Here is a 19501-nt window from a genome sequence, read left to right on the forward strand (position 1 = left end):
ATTAAATGTTCTTGTTGGTTGCTGTCTGAATCTAATTCCCCTTTTTCTCTTTTCCCCCTGCCATTGAAGCAGAGAGTAATGATGGAGTTGCATCATCAGTATGAAGGCTTATTGGTTAAGGGTAGTAACTGCCACACCAGCAAGTTATCCCCATGCACTCATTTCTTCATTTCCATCCTTTAGGGATCCACACTTTTTATCCCATGCCCCTTTGAAATCTTTCATAGTTTTTGTCTTTACCACCTCCTCTGGAAGGGCATTCCAGGAATCAACCACTCTCTCCGTGAAGAAATATTTCCTGACGTTGGTTCTGAGTCATCTTCCCTGGAGTTTCATTTCTTGACCTCTAGTTCTACTGATTTCTTTCCAAACGAAAAGGTTTGTTGTTGATTGTGTATCATTAAAACCTTTCAGGTATCTGAAGGTCTGCATCATATCTCCCATGCACCTCTTCTCCTCCAGGGTATACATATTTAGTTCCTTCAAACTCTCCTCAAGTCATGTGATGGAGACCACCCACCATTTTGGTTGCCCTTCTCTGGACCGCCTCCATTCTGTCTGTCACTTTTGAGATATGGTCTACAGAACTGAACACAGTGCTCCAGGTGAGGCCTCACCAAGGACCTGAACAATGGTATTATCACCTCCTTTTTCTTACTAGTTTTTCCTCTCTCTATGCAGCCTAGCATTCTTCTGGCTTTAGCTATCACCTTGTCACATTGCTTTGTCATTAGGGCATAAGTAAGGGGGTGTTTTATTAAAGATGTGGCCTTCAGAAATGGAAATAGTATTCAAGGTGAGGTCTTACAAGTAACCTATATGGAAGTAGCAGCTTGCTCGAGAACCTGGTTAATGTAGTTTTTTCATATGATCACAAGGTGAAGCAATGGCTGAGAATTCTTTACTCCAGAGGCTGTGAACACTATTAATATTTTTAAGGATGCCAAGGCTAAATGAAAATAGGTACTCTAATAAATAATGGAATTCTTTTACTAGATAAGTGCAAAAATAAACTCTGAGAGGCCAATATTCAGTAGGCCCTTTAGTGGATAAGTTATCTGGTTAAAGTTAGCCGGATAACTTATCCTTTTGAGATAACTGACCTTTTGTTGAATATGGCTGGCTAGACCTAAATTTATCTGGCCTCATGTGGCCAGATAACTAGCTACTTGTCCTGATATCTTCAGAGATGTCTGGGTAAGTAGCACACCTTAAAAAAAAAAAAAAGCACAAAGTCACAGGCCTCCCGGCCCAATGTCCATCCCCTCCCACCATATGTCTATACCCCTCTCTCCCCCACTAACCAAAAAATGTGCCACAATTTTCAAAAGACAATGTAAAGTTAAAATAAAATAAGCACTGCCAGCCCGGGCCTCCAGCCCCCATCTCCCTCCTCACTAAAAAATCTGTACTTTACCCCTTATGCCCCCCAAACAGCAACACATACTTTCCACCCACCCGTTACTTTCAACTTCAGCTCACTCATCCTGCCAGGAACGCTCTGCTATGCTTCCTGCATTATTACCTAAGTAATGCTGGAAGTGACTAGGATCGCATAGCAGAGTGATCCTGGCAGGACAAGGGGGCAGATGTTGAAGGTAACGGGTAGGTGGCAGGGTATCTGCCTGGGAGGGGATGTGTGTGGCTGTTTGGGGGGGCAGAAGAGGTAAAGTACAGATTTTTTAGCAGGGAGGGGGACTGGAGGTTTGCACCGGTAGCTCTCGTCTTTTTTAACTTTACATTGTCCTTTGTAGTTTGCGGCACATTTTTTTGGTCAGTAAGGGAGAGGGGGTATAGACATGTGGTGGGAGGGTGGGCATTGGGCCAGAAGGCCCGTGAATTGGTGCTTTTTTTTTTAAGGTGTGCTACTTACCCAGACATCTCTGAAGATATCAGGGAAGTATCTAGTTATTCAGCCGCATGAGGCCGTATATCTTTAGACCTGCTTCCGAGCAGGTCTAAGGTTATCCGGATAACTTAGCTGGATATACCTGATATTCAGTTAAGTTAGCCAGATAACTGAACCCCTCCCAGAATGGCCCTTTTATAACCGGGTACATTATAGCCAGATAACAACTTATCCAGCTACAATTTAGATAGATAAGTGGCTGAAATTGCCATATTAGATATTTACACTGATAACTTTTCCGTTATCTGTCTAAATGGCTTTTGAATATCTACCCCTGAGTTTTCATGCCTACCAATAGGGATTTTCCAGTTTAGTCATGAAGCAGTTTCTATGAAAGCAGGGACCCTGCATGATAAAGTATTAAAAGGTACCTATTTAGATTTATTTTAAAAGGATTAGACAGTCAGTCATTTATTATATAGAGTTATATTGTTAAGGCTTACATGATAAACACCAATAAAATAAAATAATAAAATAAGTATTTATTGGATAAATACCAGAAAAACATCACTTCCCCTAGTACTCTCTCACCCTTCCCTTTGCCTGCCTTGTATCCTCCATTCCATTATTGTGTCTTTTCCATACTGATTCCTCTGCTGCATATATTTTTAGCAGCTGATGGGCCTCCATTATCTTTCTCCTCCCTGACTCCACTGCACAGTGGTGAGCATCAGAGCTGATGGTAAGAGGACAGAATGGGCAAAGGTGGGAGTTTCAGAGTGATAGGGACAAGGTGGGAAGAAAATTGCAGAAAGGCTGGTGGGGGGAATAGAGTGATGGAGTTGGGATTGTGTAGGGGAAGAGGACTGGAGCTGGGGCTATGGAAGCACATGTAACTGGTAGCTGGGGGAATGTGAGTATTGTTTCGTTATGGAAGTACATTGTATTATGGAAATGTATGCATTTAATTCAACTGGAAGAGGTTCCCGGCAATAGTACCTGCACTACGAAAACGGTGATCTACACCAACTATTTGTACCCTCAAAACACTCCTAATTAGTTGGAAAATAAAAAACTAGATTTGCAATTTATAAACATCTACAGATAGAAGCCCTATTTATATAGTGCTACTAGACATATACAGCACCGTACAGACGCAAATAAGAGAAAGTCCCTTCTACATGGAGCTTAAAATCTATTTAAGATACACAAACAAGAAAAGAGCTTCAGAAATTTTATTTATTATAGAACAATGGTTAAAATCTATAGGTGATGATCAGGGAAAACCAGGGTTTACGATTTAAAGAGTCTAAAAAAGTGGGGTTTCTAGGTGAGATTTGGCCAGATAAGGAGCATGACGCACCAAATCAGGAAAGCTACTCCAGGAATTCAGTGCAGCAAGGTGGAAAGTATGGTCAAGAGATGATAATGGAGGAGAAGGGCACAGATAATAATGACTTGTCAGATGAATGTCGTTCAGGAGGAGGAGAATCAAACATTTTCTCCCATTTTGTGGCAATGAAAATCTTTTGAAAAATCAACTACATGGTATAGCAAAATCTATTGACCATAGACCATTCCAACGAGGGTCATTCCAACCAATATAATCTATTCTAGGGTATGCGACGGTTGCACCTGCAATCCAAGTGTACTTAGTGTGTCTCTTAATGAAAGAACTTAGGGTACAGTTAACAAAAGTTATAAGACTTATGTATTAAACTGCAAACTTTCTTTTGCAGAAGGGATGTTGAGACTAACAAAAAAAGCACAAAATGCCTGAAAACACAGAAATAAACAAAAACATGTAAAGCAGTTTATGAATACTTTGAAAACCGGTCCATAAAAACATTTTCGCATACTGGTTTTCTGCTATTCTGAGAGTTCAAGTTTGCAAGCGAGTTTTCTATGCAGCTCATTTACATGGGTAGAAAACTTACTCCTGAACAAGGCTGCAAACCAGGATATTGGCCTTTAAGGATGTTAGCATGATCTCTGAAAACATATAAATTACTGATGTGGAGAAGTTGCTATTGCTCAGACAACTAATTGGTCAAATATGGCCATTCTTTTGAAGTAATACATTTCTGGCTTTTGATTACTTTTGGATTAATTTTTTGGCAAATTTAAGGAAAACTCTTCAATTCTGATCAGATGTAAGCAATCTTGTATAGAAAAAAGTAGTGAATTCTAATATGAAAGTAAACAATGGTACGATTACCTTGCCCGCCTGCTTTGATTTCCAAGCAAAGAGTGTTTGAATGTAGTCAGCTCTGCTTGACTGCCTCTGATCCTTAAGCTGATGAAACTCTAGATCTAAAGCTTTTAGCTGTTGCTCCAAGGTGGGGCGTCCTTGGAAACCATGCAGCTTGCAGATTGCTAGTATCTCCTCCTGTTTTCCTAAGGCTTTTGCACCGCTGAGTTCTGGAACCATCTCTTCACTCTGTAAAATAAATGATTCATCTATTTAAAGAGCAAAAGTTAAATAAAAATTGGTCACACCAGTCATTTGGATATATTGCCTGATATGTGACAATTCTAGTCCTAAAGATATGCAAGCAGAACTAATTTTCAGGATAGCCACTATGTTTAAATGGACTCCTAAACTAGGAATCTGAAAATCTGTTGAGATAAATTGTGTTATCTGAATTTTATGGAGGCAATTTTTAAACTTTGTACATGCAGACCTTGCACCTAATTTTCAAAGGGAAAATACAAACATACTTTCCCTTTGAAAACTGCCACATACCCAAAGTACACATGGACTTTGTATCTGCTTTTTGTGCAATTAAAATGACTATTTATTTATTATAAAATGTAAAAATTGCATTTCAGGCAAATCTCAGTGCGATTTACAAACAGGATAATTAAACCAGTACCGTATATCATCAAAAAATAAAATAGAAACTAACAATCATAAACTATGGAAAATGATACAAGCAGATTTGAAAATGTAACCTCCGAGGCCAATGTACTAAAGTACGTCAAAACTGGCCGATAATATGCATTAATTAGCTTGTATTGCAGCCTATGTTAATGATATGCTAATGAGATATAGGGGGTCATTTTCTATAGCTTTCGCATGTGAAATGGGACTTTTAACGTGCGATAGCTAGATCAGGGCAGAGTTGGCACTGGAAGGGGAGGAGTCGGGACGGCACCAGGGTGGATGCAGCGAAGACATCGCTGATGGCAAAAAGGTAAGGGCCCTTATCGCCGCCAGTAACGCGCCCAATAGCACTACCTTTCATGGTGGTGCTATTGGTTTGCGAAAGCCGGCAGCGATTGTACCGCGGTGGTGCGATCGCTGCCGGCTTTCGCAGGCCCGCCCCCTGCTTCGCCCCCCGCCCCCCCGGTACTGCGCGATTCACTAAGGCCTGCGATTTTAGAAAATCCAGGCCATAGTTTGTAGTACTAGGTCTGTGCTCACTTAAGCTTTTTAACATGCATTGTTTTTCCATTTGCTAATTGATATTGATATATTTTCTCCTTTATTAGCTAATTAACATACATTTTAGCATTAAAACTCTCACGGGCTAGTTACTGTGCAATAAAAGCGCTGTCAATATGCACAAACCATATCGCGTGTGCTAAGAGTGCTTTTAACACTTGTTAAAGCAATAGCACACTTTAGTACATTGACCTCTACCTGTGTTATTTTCCACTGTCACTCAAAACATGCCCCCAGGAATGCTTCACTTAAATGTGTTCTGAAACTGAGGGGGGGGGGGGTGCAATTTTCAAAACTTGCATAAACTGCTGATAGTCAAGTTAACAAAAAGGAGATAGAGCAGCTTTTAAACTAGAACAAGGGGGAAAGCAGACAGTCACTCATCAGTGCATGATTCAGAGAAATGTATCCTTGAAGGATACTAATGAAACAGGAGAGTTAGGGCAGCCCAACAGAGAGGTTCCAATAAAAGCAAATGAGGTCCATGTGCCTATATGTAAAAAATCACCGAAGCTAATGATTTCCGAATTATCCCTAACAACTGAAAAGCAGGTTGTTAAAACAAGCAAAAACCACACTTTGAAATGTCTGTATGCCAATGCCAGAAGTCTAAGAAATAAGATGGGAGAGTTAGAGTGTATAGCAGCAAATGATGAGATTGACATAATTGGCATCACAGAGACTCGGTGGAAGGAGGATAACCAATGGGAGAGTGCTATATCAGGGTACAAATTATATTGCAATGATAAGGAGGATCAACTTGGTGGGGGTGTGGCACTTTATGTCCAGGAGGGTATAGAGTCCAACAGGATAAAGAGTATACAAGAGACTAAATGCTCAGTAGAATCTATATGGGTAGAAATCCCATGTGTGTTGGGTAAGAGTATAGTGATAGGAGTATACTACCATCCACCTGGACAAAATGGTCAGGCAGATGATGAAATCCTAAGAGAAATCAGGGAAGCTAACCAATTTGGCAGTGCAATAATAATGGGAGATTTCAATTACCCCAATATTGACTGGGTAAATGTAACATCAGGACTTGCTAGAGACATAAAGTTCCTGGATGTAATAAATGACTGCTTCATGGAGCAATTGGTTCAGGAACCAACAAGAGAGGGAGCTATTTTAGATTTAATTCTTAGTGGAACGCAGGATTTGGTGAGAGATGTAATGGTGGTGGGGCCACATGGCAACAGTGATCATAACATGATCAAATTTAAACTATTAACTGGAAGGGGGACAATAAGTAAATCTGCAGTTCCAACACTAAACTTTCAAAAGGGAAACTTTGATAAAATGAGGAAAATAGAAAAAAACTGAAAGGTGCAGGTGCAAAGGTTAAAAGTGTTCAACAGGCATGGACATTGTTTAAAAATACAATCCTAGAAGCGCAGTCCATATGTATTCCACACATTAAGAAAGGTGGAAGGAAGGCAAAACGATTACTGTCATGGTTAAAAGTTGAGGTGAAAGAGGCTGTTTTAGCCAAAAGATCTTCATTCAAAAATTGGAAGAAGGATCCAACAGAAGAAAATAGGATAAAACATAAGCACTGTCAAGTTAAGTGTAAAACATTGATAAGACAGGCAAAGAGAGAATTTGAAATGAAGTTGGCCATAGAGGCAAAAACTCATAATAATAACTTTTTTAAATATATCCGAAGCAAGAAACCTGTGAGGGAGTTGGTTGGACCATTAGATGACCAAGGGGTTAAAGGGGCTCTTAGGGAAGATAAGGCCATTGCAGAAAGACTAAATGAATTCTTTGCTTCCATGTATACTAATGAGGATGTTGGTGAGATACCAGTTTCAGAGATGGTTTTCAGGGGTGATGAGTCAGACGAACAGAACGAAATCACTGTGAACCTGGAAGATGTAGTAGGCCAGATTGACAAACTAAAGTGTAGCAAATCACCTGGACTGGATGGCATGCAACCTAGGATACTGAAGGAACTCAAAAATGAAATTTCTGATCTATTAGTTAAAATTTGTAACCTATCATTAAAATCATCCATTGTACCTGAAGACTGGAGAGTGGCCAATGTAACCCCAATATTTAAAAAGGGCTACAGGGGCGATCCAGATAACTATAGATCAGTGAGACTGACTTCAGTGCTGGGAAAAATAGTGGAAATATTCTAAAGATCAAAATCATAGAGCATATAGAAAGACATGGTTTAATGGAACACAGTCAACATGGATTTACCCAAGGGAAGTCTTGCCTAACAAATCTGCTTCATTTTTTGAAGGAGTTAATAAACATGTGGATAAAGGTGAACCAGTAGATGTAGTGTATTTGGATTTTCAGAAGGCATTTGACAAAGTCCCTCATGAGAGGCTTCTAAGAAAACTAAAAAGTCATGGGATAGGAGGCGATGTCCTTTCATGGATTACAAACTGGTTAAAAGAGAGGAAACAGAGAGTAGGATTAAATGGTCAATTTTCTCAGTGGAAAAGGGTAAACAGTGGAGTGTCTCAGGGATCTGTCCTTGGACTGGTGCTTTTCAATATATATATATATGATCTGGAAAGGAATACGATGAGTGAGGTTATCAAATTTGCGGATGATACAACATTATTCAGAGTAGTTAAATCACAAGCGGATTGTGATACATTACAGGAGGATCTTGCAAGACTGGAAGACTGGGCATCCAAATGGCAGATGAAATTTAATGTGGACAAGTGCAAGGAGTTGTATATAAGGAAAAATAATCCTTGCTGTAGTTACATGATGTTAGGTTCCATATTAGGAGTGTTATGAATCGGCTCCTGTGAAGGGAGGAGTTAGCAATATGTTATGCTCTACTCCTCAAGAAGGGAGGAGTTAGCAATCTGTTGTGCTCTACTCCTCAAGAAGGGAGGAGTTAGCAATCTGTTATGATCAGCTCCTGTAGAGTGAGTAGTAAACAATCTGTTAGGTTTTAGACTATGGAGTAGCAATTTGTTATGAATCTGTTGCTGAAGACTCCTGATGGGGAAGGAGTAGCAATCTGTTACCAGCGGAGTGCTTGGAGAGGCACTCAGCTGTAGAGGAATGTAGATAGGTGGATCCTTGGGCCGATGGCAGATGACAGCGCCCTCAGGAGGACATCCTGAGAGGGACCACCGGCTAGGCTTGGGTATGGAGACAGACACAGATAATTATTTTATTAGACAGGTTAGTAAAACCACTAGAGGTGGCAGTAGTGAGCTGATATGCCCGGCAGGGCTGAAGTTCCTCAGCTACTGGAACAGCGAGCCCAGGGTTGCTGAGCTGTAGAGAAACTATAGATAGTGAGAAGACAGGGTATGCTGTGTTCATAGCCAGAACTGGATGACAAAACTCACATAAGGTCTTAAGGAAGCTCAGTAGCTGGAAAGGGTTAGGCCCTCGAGGAGCAAGTACCTGGTTCCAGGGAAAGCTCTGAAAGAGCGATGGTAACTGACAAAAGTCTGTATCTGCGATAGCTTCCAGGCAGAAGAGAATTGTCAGAGTATTCAGGAACATGGGCCCTCGAGGATCGAGTACTGGTTCCTATCTGCAATCTGAAATAAAGAAAAGAGAACGAGGCCCCCGAGGAGCAGATACCCCTGGTAAGACTGAGGAGGCAGAGTAGCTTGGGAGTAAAGCTGAAGCAATCCCCTTGCTAACTCGATTCGTTAGCGAATACTGAGACCTTTTATATTGGGGATGACATCATCTCAGGGGGATGCCCCCGAGTTTCGCGCTCTTGCTGGTATATCAATCAGAGCGCACGCGCCCTATGTCATCAGACAACATGGCGGATCTGCAGCGTCGAGCCGGTCCGGGGACGCCGGAGGGAGATGGCAAGAAGATGTCGCAGCAGCTAACTGTCCATCAGACAGGAGGGAATCACCACAGAGGTAAAGAGGGCGGAGTGAGGGCATTGAGCAGCGACGGACGCAACAGTACCCCCCCCTTCAAAGGACGATCTCCTCTTCGGGTACCAGGCTTAGGTTTCAAAGTATGTGCAAGGTGAAACTGATGAAGCATCTCTTTATCCAAGATATTGGTCTGAGGCTCTCAAGTGATCAAATCGGGGCCGAAGCCTTCCCAAATCAGAAGGTATTCAAGCATCTTGCCTCTGTTGTGAACATCCAGAATCTCTTTGATCTTGATTTCTAATTCATCTTTTGCAAAGGTGACAGATGGATCTTGAGATTTGGAAGAATCTTTCAGAGTGTTATTGATGATAGCAGCAATAAGTAGAGCTGCTGTGGACGTCACTGAGGAATTCAGTGGAAGTGGTAATGTTGAAGAATATCCAAAATCCACTTCTAAAGATGACTCTCCAGTAGATGATGCTGGATGAGAGATGGTAGTATTTAGCAGCAATAGCTAACTGCTATAGACGCGACTGTGACTTCAACAGAAGTGGCAATGTTGGGGTACGTCCAACCCCACTTCTAAGGGTAACTTCTTTAGTAATATAACTGGATGAGGCGTTGAATTCAGCAGCAATCTTAGCTGCTATGGACGTCACAGAAACTTCAACAGAAGTGGCAGCACCAGAAAATCAAACAGGCTGGTAGCTAGAGATAACTTCTTCGGATCTAATTGTGCTATAGTACTTCAGACACGACTTCCGAGTGAAACAAGCGAAGCAGATATCTCTAACTTATAGTCCGTGAAGACGGTAAAGATGTAGAGCGCCATCTTGCCATGGCGAACATACAAATCGCTATGAATATCAGCAGCCAGGAGTAGAACGGCTGTGGACGTCATTAAGATCCTCAAGAGAAGTGGCGATGTAAAGGAACGTCCAAAGCCCACTTCAAGTTGTGATGCATTAATAGATCTTCTAATTTGACGAAGGGACTCCTCAGGTCTTCCACAATACGTCTGAGAATAAGGTTGCCTCCTGCCCCTTAGTCCAACAGGGCAGGGGTCTGAACCGTAGTTGGTTCAGACGTCACAGAGACTGAACGAGAGAGCGGAGGAGATAACGCAGTATGGACCAAGAACAGTCCTCCCGCGGGACTTAGGCCCGTCCATTTCCCGGATGAATGGGGCATGTAGAGACATCATGGCCGGGCTGACCACAGTACGTGCACAGGCTGCGTTTCTTCCGAAATCTTCTTTCCTTTGAGGTCAAGTGACCATGACCAAGTTGCATCGGTCATCTTTATCAACAGCAGGAATTGCTGGACCCATCCGAGGTACAGGGGTACTGGCCTGTTTTAACCCAGTTAACACCTTAGGCTGGAGTTCCTTCACCTTGTCTCGGAGCCGACAATCAATCCGAGTAGCTAAGGCTATCAATTCTTCTAGCAAGCCAGGTGTCTGGCGAGCGGCCAGCTCGTTTTTCAAGTGGGTATCCAGGCCTCTGCAGAAGAGAGTTTTGAGACATCTGGGGTCCCAGCGAAATTCCGCTGCAAGAGTCTTGAATTCTATGGCAAATTCAGCCAATGATCTGTTGCCTTGCTTCAAGTCCACTAAAGCAAACCCGGCAACAGACGAGCAGGGTCATCAAAAATGGATTTAAACAAGTCCATAAATCCTTCTATGTCCTGCAAAATAGAGTCCTTGTGTTCCCACAAGGTAGATGCCCACGACGAGGCTCTCCCATCCAATTATGACAGGATGTAGGTGGTCTTAGAGAGGCCCGCAGGAAACAATGAAGGCTGTAAGATGAAATGCATGCTGCACTGGTTCAAAAAGCCCTGAGTCTTCTGGAGTTCTCCAGAGAAGTGAATAGGAGCAGCCAGTGGAACAGCAGTCTTTAAAGTTACTTCCTGAAACTGACCTTCTTGGGTAGAAGCTGTGCCTTAATTTTCTGTGTGTGAAGCTGATGGAATGCTGCAGTAAGTTTCTCCAAGGTTTCTTGCTGTTCTGAGATGGTTTGAGCCAGGCCCGGTATAGCCTGCAAGGCAGAGAGGTGTGCTGGGTCAATGGGGTTACTGACATCTCATACCTTAAGCTGGATTCCCAGGAGTACTGCTTTTCCAATTTAAAGCCGGATCCACTGGAGTTAGCAATCTGTTATGAATCGGCTCCTGTGGAGGGAGGAGTTAGCAATCTGTTGTGCTCTACTCCTCAAGAAGGGAGAAGTTAGCAATCTGTTATGATCAGCTCCTGAAGAGGGAATAGTAAACAATCTGTTAGGTTTTAGACTACAGAGTAGCAATCTGTTTTGAATCTGTTGCTGAAGACTCCTGATGGGGAAGGAGTAGCAATCTGTTACCAGCGGAGTGCTTGGAGAGGCACTCAGCTGTAGAGGAATGTAGATAGGTGGATCCTTGGGTCGATTGCAGATGACAGCGCCCCCAGGAGGATATCCTGAGAGGGACCACCGGCTAGGCTTGGGTATGGAGACAGACACAGATAATTCTTTTATTAGACAGGTTAGTAGAACCACTAAAGGTGGCAGTAGTGAGCTGATATGCCCGGCAGGGCTGAAGTTCCTCAGCTACTGGAACAGCGATCCCATGGTTGCTGAGCTGTAGAGAAACTATAAATAGCGAGTAGACAGGGTATGCTGTGTTCATAGCCAGAACTGGATGACAAAACTCACATAAGGTCTTAAGGAAGCTCAGTAGCTGGAAAGGGTTAGACCCTCGAGGAGCGAGTACCTGGTTCCAGGGAAAGCTCTGAGAGAACGATGGTAAATCACAAAAGTCTATATCTGCGATAGCTTCCAGGCAGAAGAGAATCTTCAGAGTATTCAGGAACATGGGCCCTTGAAGAGCGAGTACCGGTTCCTATCTGCAATCTGAAATAGAGAAAATAGAGCGAGACCCCCGAGGAGCAGGTACCCCTAGTAAGTCCGAGGAGGCAGAGTAGCTTGGGAGTAAAGCCGAAGCAATCCCCTTGCTAACTCGATTCATTAGTGAATACTGATACCTTTTATATTGGAAGCGGATGATGTCATCTCAGGGGGACGACCCCGAAGTTCGTGCCCTTGCTGGTACATCAATCGGAGCGCGAGCGCCCTACGTCATCAGCAACATGGCTGATCTGCAGTGTCGAGCCGATCCGGGGACGCCAGAGGGAGATGGCAAGAAAACGTCGCAGCAGCTAATCATCCATTAGACCCGGAGGGAGTCACCACAGAGGTAAAGAGGGCGGAGAGAGGGCATTGAGCAGTGACGGACACAACAAGGAGCTACCACCCAGGAAAAAGATCTAGGCATCATAGTGGATAATACTTTAAAATCGTCGGCTCGGTGTGCTGCAGCAGTCAAAAAAGCAAACAGAATGTTAGGAATTATTAGGAAGGGATTGATTAATAAAACAGAAAATGTCATAATGCCTCTATATCTCTCCATGGTGAGATCACACCTTGAATTCTGTATACAATTCTGGTCGCCACATCTCAAAAAAGATATAGTTGCGATGGAGAAGGTACAGAGAAGGGCAACCAAAATGATAAATGGGATGGAACAGCTCCCTATGAGGAAAGGCTGAAGAGGTTAAGGCTGTTCAGCTTGGAGAAGAGACGGCTGAGGGGAGATATGATAGAGGTCTTTAAGATCATGAGAGGTCTTGAACGAGTAGATGTGACTTAGTTATTTACACTTTCAAATAATAGGACTAGGGGGTATTCCATGAAGTTAGCAAGTAGCATATTTAAGACAAATTAGAGAAAATTATTTTTCACTCAACACACAATAAAGCTCTGGAATTTGTTGCCAGAGGATGTGGTTAGTGCAATTAGTGTAGCTGGGTTCAAAAAAGGTTTGGATAAATTCTTGGAGGAGAAGTCCATTAACTGCTATTAATCAAGTTTACTTAGGGAATAGCCACTGCATGGGATCTACTTAGTATTTGGGTAATTGCCAGGTTCTTGTGGCCTGGTTTGGCCTCTGTTGGAAAGAGGATGCTAGGCTTGATGGACCCTTTGTCTGACCCAGCATGGCAATTTCTTATGTTCTTAACTTATTTATTTATTTATTTAGTGTTTTTTTATACCGGCATTCGCAATAGGGATCGCATCATGCTGGTTTACATTTAACAGGGGGTGTAAAATGAAGATACAATAAAACTTTAACAGGTGAGGAGAAACAATGAAGTTACAATAAAACAGGGATGTTCAAAACTGGGAGCAGAAGAAAAGGCGAGAGGAATTTAATGGAAAGAGCAATTGTTCACAGAGTTCTAGTAATCTCTGACTATGGTTGTCGGTCAATTAAGGATCAGTTGGGGTCTGGGAAGGCTTGCTTAAACAACCATATCTTAAGCCTTTTTCTGAATGTTGGAAGGCATGGTTCCAGTCGAAGATCCGGTGGGATGGAGTTCCATAGTGATGGTCCTGCTGTGGAGAAGGCCCGGTCTCCAAAGGTTATATGTTGAGAAGTTTTGGCTTGTGGAACTTGTAGTGATTCTCGGTATGCCTCTCTGATGGGTCTGGAGGAGATATGTTTTCTGAGTGGGATTTGTAGGTTGAGTGGAGCCTGGTGATGGATGGCTTTGTAGATAGTAGTAGTGGACTTATGTATGATTCTGTAGTGAATTGGCAACCAGTAGGTCTTTGAGGATGGGAGATATGTGGTCTCTTCTCCTTGTGTTTGCCAATATTCTGGCTGCCGTGTTTTGGACCATCTGAAGAGGTTTGGTGTGAGACGAAGGGAGACCTAATAAGATAGAGTTGCAGTAGTCTATCTTAGAGAAGATTATTGCTTGCAGAACTGTTCTGTAATCATGAAAGTGAAAGAGTGGTTTTATTCTTTTTAGGACATGTAGTTTACGGAAACAGTCCTAAGTTGTTTGCTTAATAAATGATTTTAGGTTTAGCCGATTATCAATAATAACTCCAAAGTCTCTTACTTGGGAAATGTGGAGGTTGGTTGGTGGATTCGAGTGAAATTACTGTTTTCTGGGAAAATGAGAAGGAGTTCTGTTTTTGAAGAATTTAGTATTAAGTTTTAGCTGGTGAGGAGGCAGTTGATTTCTTGAAGGCAATTTTCCCAAAATTCAATTGTTTTTGTGATGGATTCTTTAAGGGGGATCACGATCTGGACATCGTCAGCGTATAAGAAGTGTTTTAGGTTCAGTTTGGTTAACAGCTGGTAAAGTGGAAGAAGGTAAATGTTGAAGAGCGTGAGTGACAGGGAGGAGCCCTGAGGAACTCCTAGGGAGGAAAGATAACGTTGAGATTCTTTATTGTGGATTTTAACCTTGTAGCCTCTGTTCCCAAGGAATGTTTTGAACCAGGCCAGTGCAGTTCCTGTTATGCCGATGTTCACCAGCTGATTTAGGAGGATGGAGTGGTTAATGGTGCCAAATGCTGCCGAGAGGTCCAGGAGAATCAGTAAGAAGGCATGACCTTTATCGAGGCCCATGATGAGGTAGTATGTCATGGAAATGAGTAGGGATTCTGTACTTAATGCTTTTCGGAATCCATATTGGAATCCATAACTTAGGGAAGACCCACTGCTTATTACAGGACTAGAAGCTTGGGATTTATTTAATGTTTGGGTACCTACCAGGTACTTGTATCCTGGGCTGGCCACTGTTGGAAACAGGATGCTGGGCTTGATAGACCCTCAGTCTGACCCAATATGGCAACTTCTTATGTTCTTGCTCAGATAAATATGTTTTTTATTGTGTAAATGAAGATTACATTGAAATGACCCTCTATATTTTGCTACCAATAATACTTATGCCTTGAATTTGTTTTAGTATTTCGGATGCTTTTTTAATGAAAACTCTACTATTTTAGGGTCAAGGTGTGCCACATTGTAATTGAAGATATAATCATGGAGCAGCAGCAAAGATTTGAAAGTTGAAGCCATAGAAACTAGCAACCTATTAGGAACTGCCTCAGCAAGAAGGACTAGTCTTAGTGCTTCAATTTGCATGGTTATGCTGCTTCACCAATTTCCAGTTTTGCCTGTCCTGTCATTTACTGCATGTGTAGTTATGAAATGAATGTTCATTGAACACAGCCTAAAAATCAGATCTGTCTAGAGTTCTGTAGGACCAGAACTAGTAATCCATGCAACACAGTTTGAAAAGAGAATACTGATCATCTTTAATTTCAAATAAATCAAATACATAGTGCTCACTTGAAACATTCTCTGCTTTTTAAAAATAGTGTTTTCCTAGAAGTTGTTAATGTTTAACGAATACTGTGCACTTTCACATAAAATATGCTGAGGCTTTCACTCTGATGTGATTCTTATATATTTATGCAATAATATTTTTCCCTAATATAATCAATATATATTGTTGAAAAAATAGAGCACTGGCACATTTTGGACTTTCACATATTATGAAAAAAGTCACAACATGATCTCTTTACACCTCAATGATGGAACTATAGATGGAGAATGTATTACACCATACTAGCTGCTCTATCAGATGGAAGCACAGAAGACAACATCAAAGCAACCAATATATAACACAGAGTTCTGCCAATATCCTGAGATACTATAAGAGTCACATTAGGAAACAGTCTTAGGGCTGGATTTACTAATGCCTTAGGGGGTCATTTTCCAAGCGGATCGCACGCAATAAGGGACGTTTCGCACGCGAAAAGTCCCTTATCACGTACGATACCAAGATGGGGGTGGAGTCGGGGCGGCGTCAGCCCCAGAAGAGGAGGAGTTGGGGTGGCATTGGGGCTGACACCGCGAAGACTGCGCCGACAGCGAAAGGTACGCGTCTTTTTCACTGTCAGTTTCGCGCCGAATAACTACACCTTTTATGGTATAGTTATTTGGTGCGATGCTGGCAGCGATTGCACCGTGGAGGTGCGATCGCTGACGGCTATCGGACCGCCCCCGCCCCCCGTTACCACTGAATTCACTATGCTTTGCAGCATTGGTAAATACAGCCCTTAGTTTTCAAAAGTGTGTCTTATTTTTCTAAAATAGAGTGCTGCTCAGACATACAGTAAATGGCAAGGGATATTTTTTTAAAAAAAGGTTACAAATCCATTTCTTGATAATAGACACCAGGGAAATAAAAGAGCTGCAGTACTAATGCTTAAGGCAGCCAAAACCTTGCATTTAATTTTGTCTTTGCACGAGAATGTTGCCCCAGTAATAATGCAAAGGGCTGTGGGATCTAGGCTGATTCACTGAGCACTTCTAGTAGTGTAACATCAAGTCTCCCACATTCAGCCTTAAGCTGCATCCCTATTTCATTTTCATTATTTATCACAGCAATTCCTTGGCAGGTCTTTCTTTTAACTGCAGTAAGAGTTGCTTTATTCACAGCACATTTTCAGCAGGTTCAGTTAGGCTTTTATTTATTTTTTGCAAGCTTGCGGCTATAATAAACCATGAATGCTTCTAACTCATTCCAAAAATTAAAACACCAAAATGGGTGCTTTTGAAGTGGTACCCAACTGATGGCCAGGGGCATGATGAGTAGAAAGAGAGAGGGTGAAGGCCCACCAATCATTTTTATGGCTCAGTGTTAAGGACATTTTAAGCAGGTTTCCCTTTAAAACAGAATCACCTTAGAAAGCGAACTCCATGCTTACTGCAGTAAGGAATGTAATGCTCAGGTCAGGCTTTCATTCTGCTGCAAGAAGGAGGTATTCCTGATTTTCTCACTCAGGATAACTATAGGTAATGTGTCATCACATGTATGCAGCTTTCTTTTTTTGCATCAAAGCACTATTTTGATTTTCCGTGATCTCATTCACCGCAACTTACCGTACATACATTTAGAGGCAATTTTCAAAGGGATTCTCTCCAGGTAAACATGGAGATGTCCCTGAGTGCCCCCTTTCCTCATGTACACCCATCCACCTCTCCCGGGTGCGATGCAGTAGGCAAATGAGCCGCGGTGTTAAAAAAGAGGCACTAGAGGAAACTGTGCGCCCCTAGCACCTCCTCGGCATTGTGCGCCCAGGAGAAGTAGCTGTGCCCGGTTTAGGAAAACGGATGTTCATAAATTGAGCAACCATTTTCCTAACCTGACTACCGGCAAGACACTTTTTAATTTTTTTTTCACGTTGCTGCTTTCTGTGTTTCCTCCGACTTAATATTGCCACAATATTAAGTTGCAGGAACCACAGAAAAGCAGTATTTTCTGCTTTTCTGTTAAACATTTGGGGCTCCTCATGACTTAACGCCAGCTCTGGGGATGAAATTAACTTTTGAGGGTAAAAATGTCTGTATGGGCACACGTTTATTTTTTACATAAGAGGGTACTAGCTAATAGCCTCATCAACATGGCGTTTACATGTGATGAGCGCTATTAGCTAAGTGCTGGTTTGGATGCATGTTTTGAATGCGCTAATCCCCTTATTGCATAAGGGATTATGGATACGCGACCAAAACACACGTCCGACCATGGGTTAACCTGTGTGCTAGCCTAAGTACACGGTACTGCATCAGCCTCAAAGTACCTTCAGGCTTGCAAGCACTGCAGGAGAAACTAACTTTTCCTAAAGTAATTTTCTTGAAATAAGCATACTTAGCTACAAAAACAACTGCAGCATTATACTACTTAATAGATAAAGACTTTTACAATGTAATCAAAACAAACACTGAATATGTCAGGAATGTATAGATATAGTTTCCACAACATTCTACATAACTTAGAGTACTTGGATGAAGTAAACATATTTTTTAGCAACTGGATATGACCCAGCGCTTCTTCACAGTTTGCTATTTAATCTAATTAACATGTGGACAATCTCTTTTGATTAATGCTAACTACTTTTATCTGACCATACATCTTATCTACCTGTTATTTCAAGAATGCTTTAATCAGATGGTAATGGCTAATTGTATTGAATTATACCTTTTTTTTTTTTTTACAAAAATAAAGCTAAATCATGTTTGTTTTTCATTTGATTTACTTGTATGTCTTTACCTATAGTTTTTTTGTTTGCTAATGAAATGAAGAAAGAAAACCAGCAATACTGCAGATTTAAAATAACTAATTTAATTTAGCTATGAAAGAAATTATAAGGGGCTTATACAGTCAGCTAGATCCAAACACATTTTGGACAAAAACATTCTGTCCAACAGTTTGCTTAATATGTATTAAATGACTATAAAAACTAGGGCTAATAACATCTTTGAAATGAATTTCAGCCACAGTGTCTGTTCATATATTTGCTATTATGAATAACTCATATATCAGATATATATATATATATATATATATATCAGATATATATATATATATATATATATGCGCTATAAGAAACCTTTCTACGGACAAGCAGGGGCAGCAGAATGCCTTTCTGGTTGGGGGCACTCAACCAAATTCTATCTCTACTCCACCTCCTGCTCCCACTGCCAATTTCTTATACAACCCCTGGTCTAATAATCTCTCTATGGAGCCCCAAGGTCACCTTTTAATTCCAACGGGCTTAAGATATTAATGTTTCTCAAACAATTCTTAAGTCCCTCTCTGAGTGCCTTGGTGGGAAGGGGGTTGGGAGTGGAGAAGAAAGAGACTTTTTTCCAAGGCCCAGAATGTTGTTAAATTAGTCCTTGAATGCAGCAGTAATAATTATGCTGGAAGCTGTAAGTGGTTTAAACTTAGGGAAACTAACAAAATCAGCAGCATAGTAATAAAGGGTGATTTCAATTACCCCAGTATTGACTGGGTGAATGCTACATCAGGACATTCTAGAGAAGTAAAGTTCCTAGATGAAATAAATGGCTGCTCCATGGAGCAGAGGGAACAAGTACCAACAAGAGGGGAAACTATTTAACCTAGTCATTAGTAGAACACAGGATTTGGTGCGAGAGGTAACAGTATTGGAGCCACTTGGCAATAGGGATGTGAATCGGGCTTCGGATGATTGAAAATATCGTCGATATTTTCAAAATCGTCAGAAATCGGGGGCTCCCCCAAAACGATAGGAAAACCCCATGATATTGATCTTGGGGGTTCCCTTATCGTTTTGGGGGAGGGCGGGAAAAACAGCACACAAAAATAACCCCTAAACTCACCCCAACCCTTTAAAAGTAACCCCTTAGCTTCCCCCACCCTCCCGATCCCCCCAAAACCTTTTTACAGGTACCTGGTGGTCCAGTGGGAGGCGTGGGAGCGATCTCCCGCGATCTCCCGCTCCGTGCCGTCCTCCGGCTCCCGGGCCGTCGGCTGCCACTAATCAAAATGGCGCCGATGGCCCTTTGCCCTTACCATGTGACAGGGTATCCGTGCCATTGGCCGGATCCTGTCACATGGTAGGAGCACTGGATGGCCGGCACCATCTTGTGCTCCTACCATGTGACAGGGGCTGACCAATGGCACCGGTAGCCCCTGTGACATAGTAAGGGCAA

At 42.0% G+C, this 19501-nt stretch overlaps 1 protein-coding gene across 5 annotated transcripts in view; it reads right to left on the reverse strand.

Moving 5' to 3' along the window:
* The window catches only part of LOC115087006, a 326242-nt gene that overhangs the window by 129073 nt on the left and 177668 nt on the right, over positions 1-19501 (reverse strand). For all 5 annotated transcript variants that reach the window (XM_029593593.1, XM_029593595.1, XM_029593598.1 and 2 more), the window contains one exon: positions 4068-4289. In XM_029593593.1, the coding sequence (XP_029449453.1) occupies positions 4068-4289 (222 nt within the window). The remainder of the gene's footprint in view (positions 1-4067; positions 4290-19501) is intronic.

The sequence above is a fragment of the Rhinatrema bivittatum genome, chromosome 3, assembly GCF_901001135.1.
Source record: "Rhinatrema bivittatum chromosome 3, aRhiBiv1.1, whole genome shotgun sequence".
NCBI classification, from domain to species: domain Eukaryota; kingdom Metazoa; phylum Chordata; class Amphibia; order Gymnophiona; family Rhinatrematidae; genus Rhinatrema; species Rhinatrema bivittatum.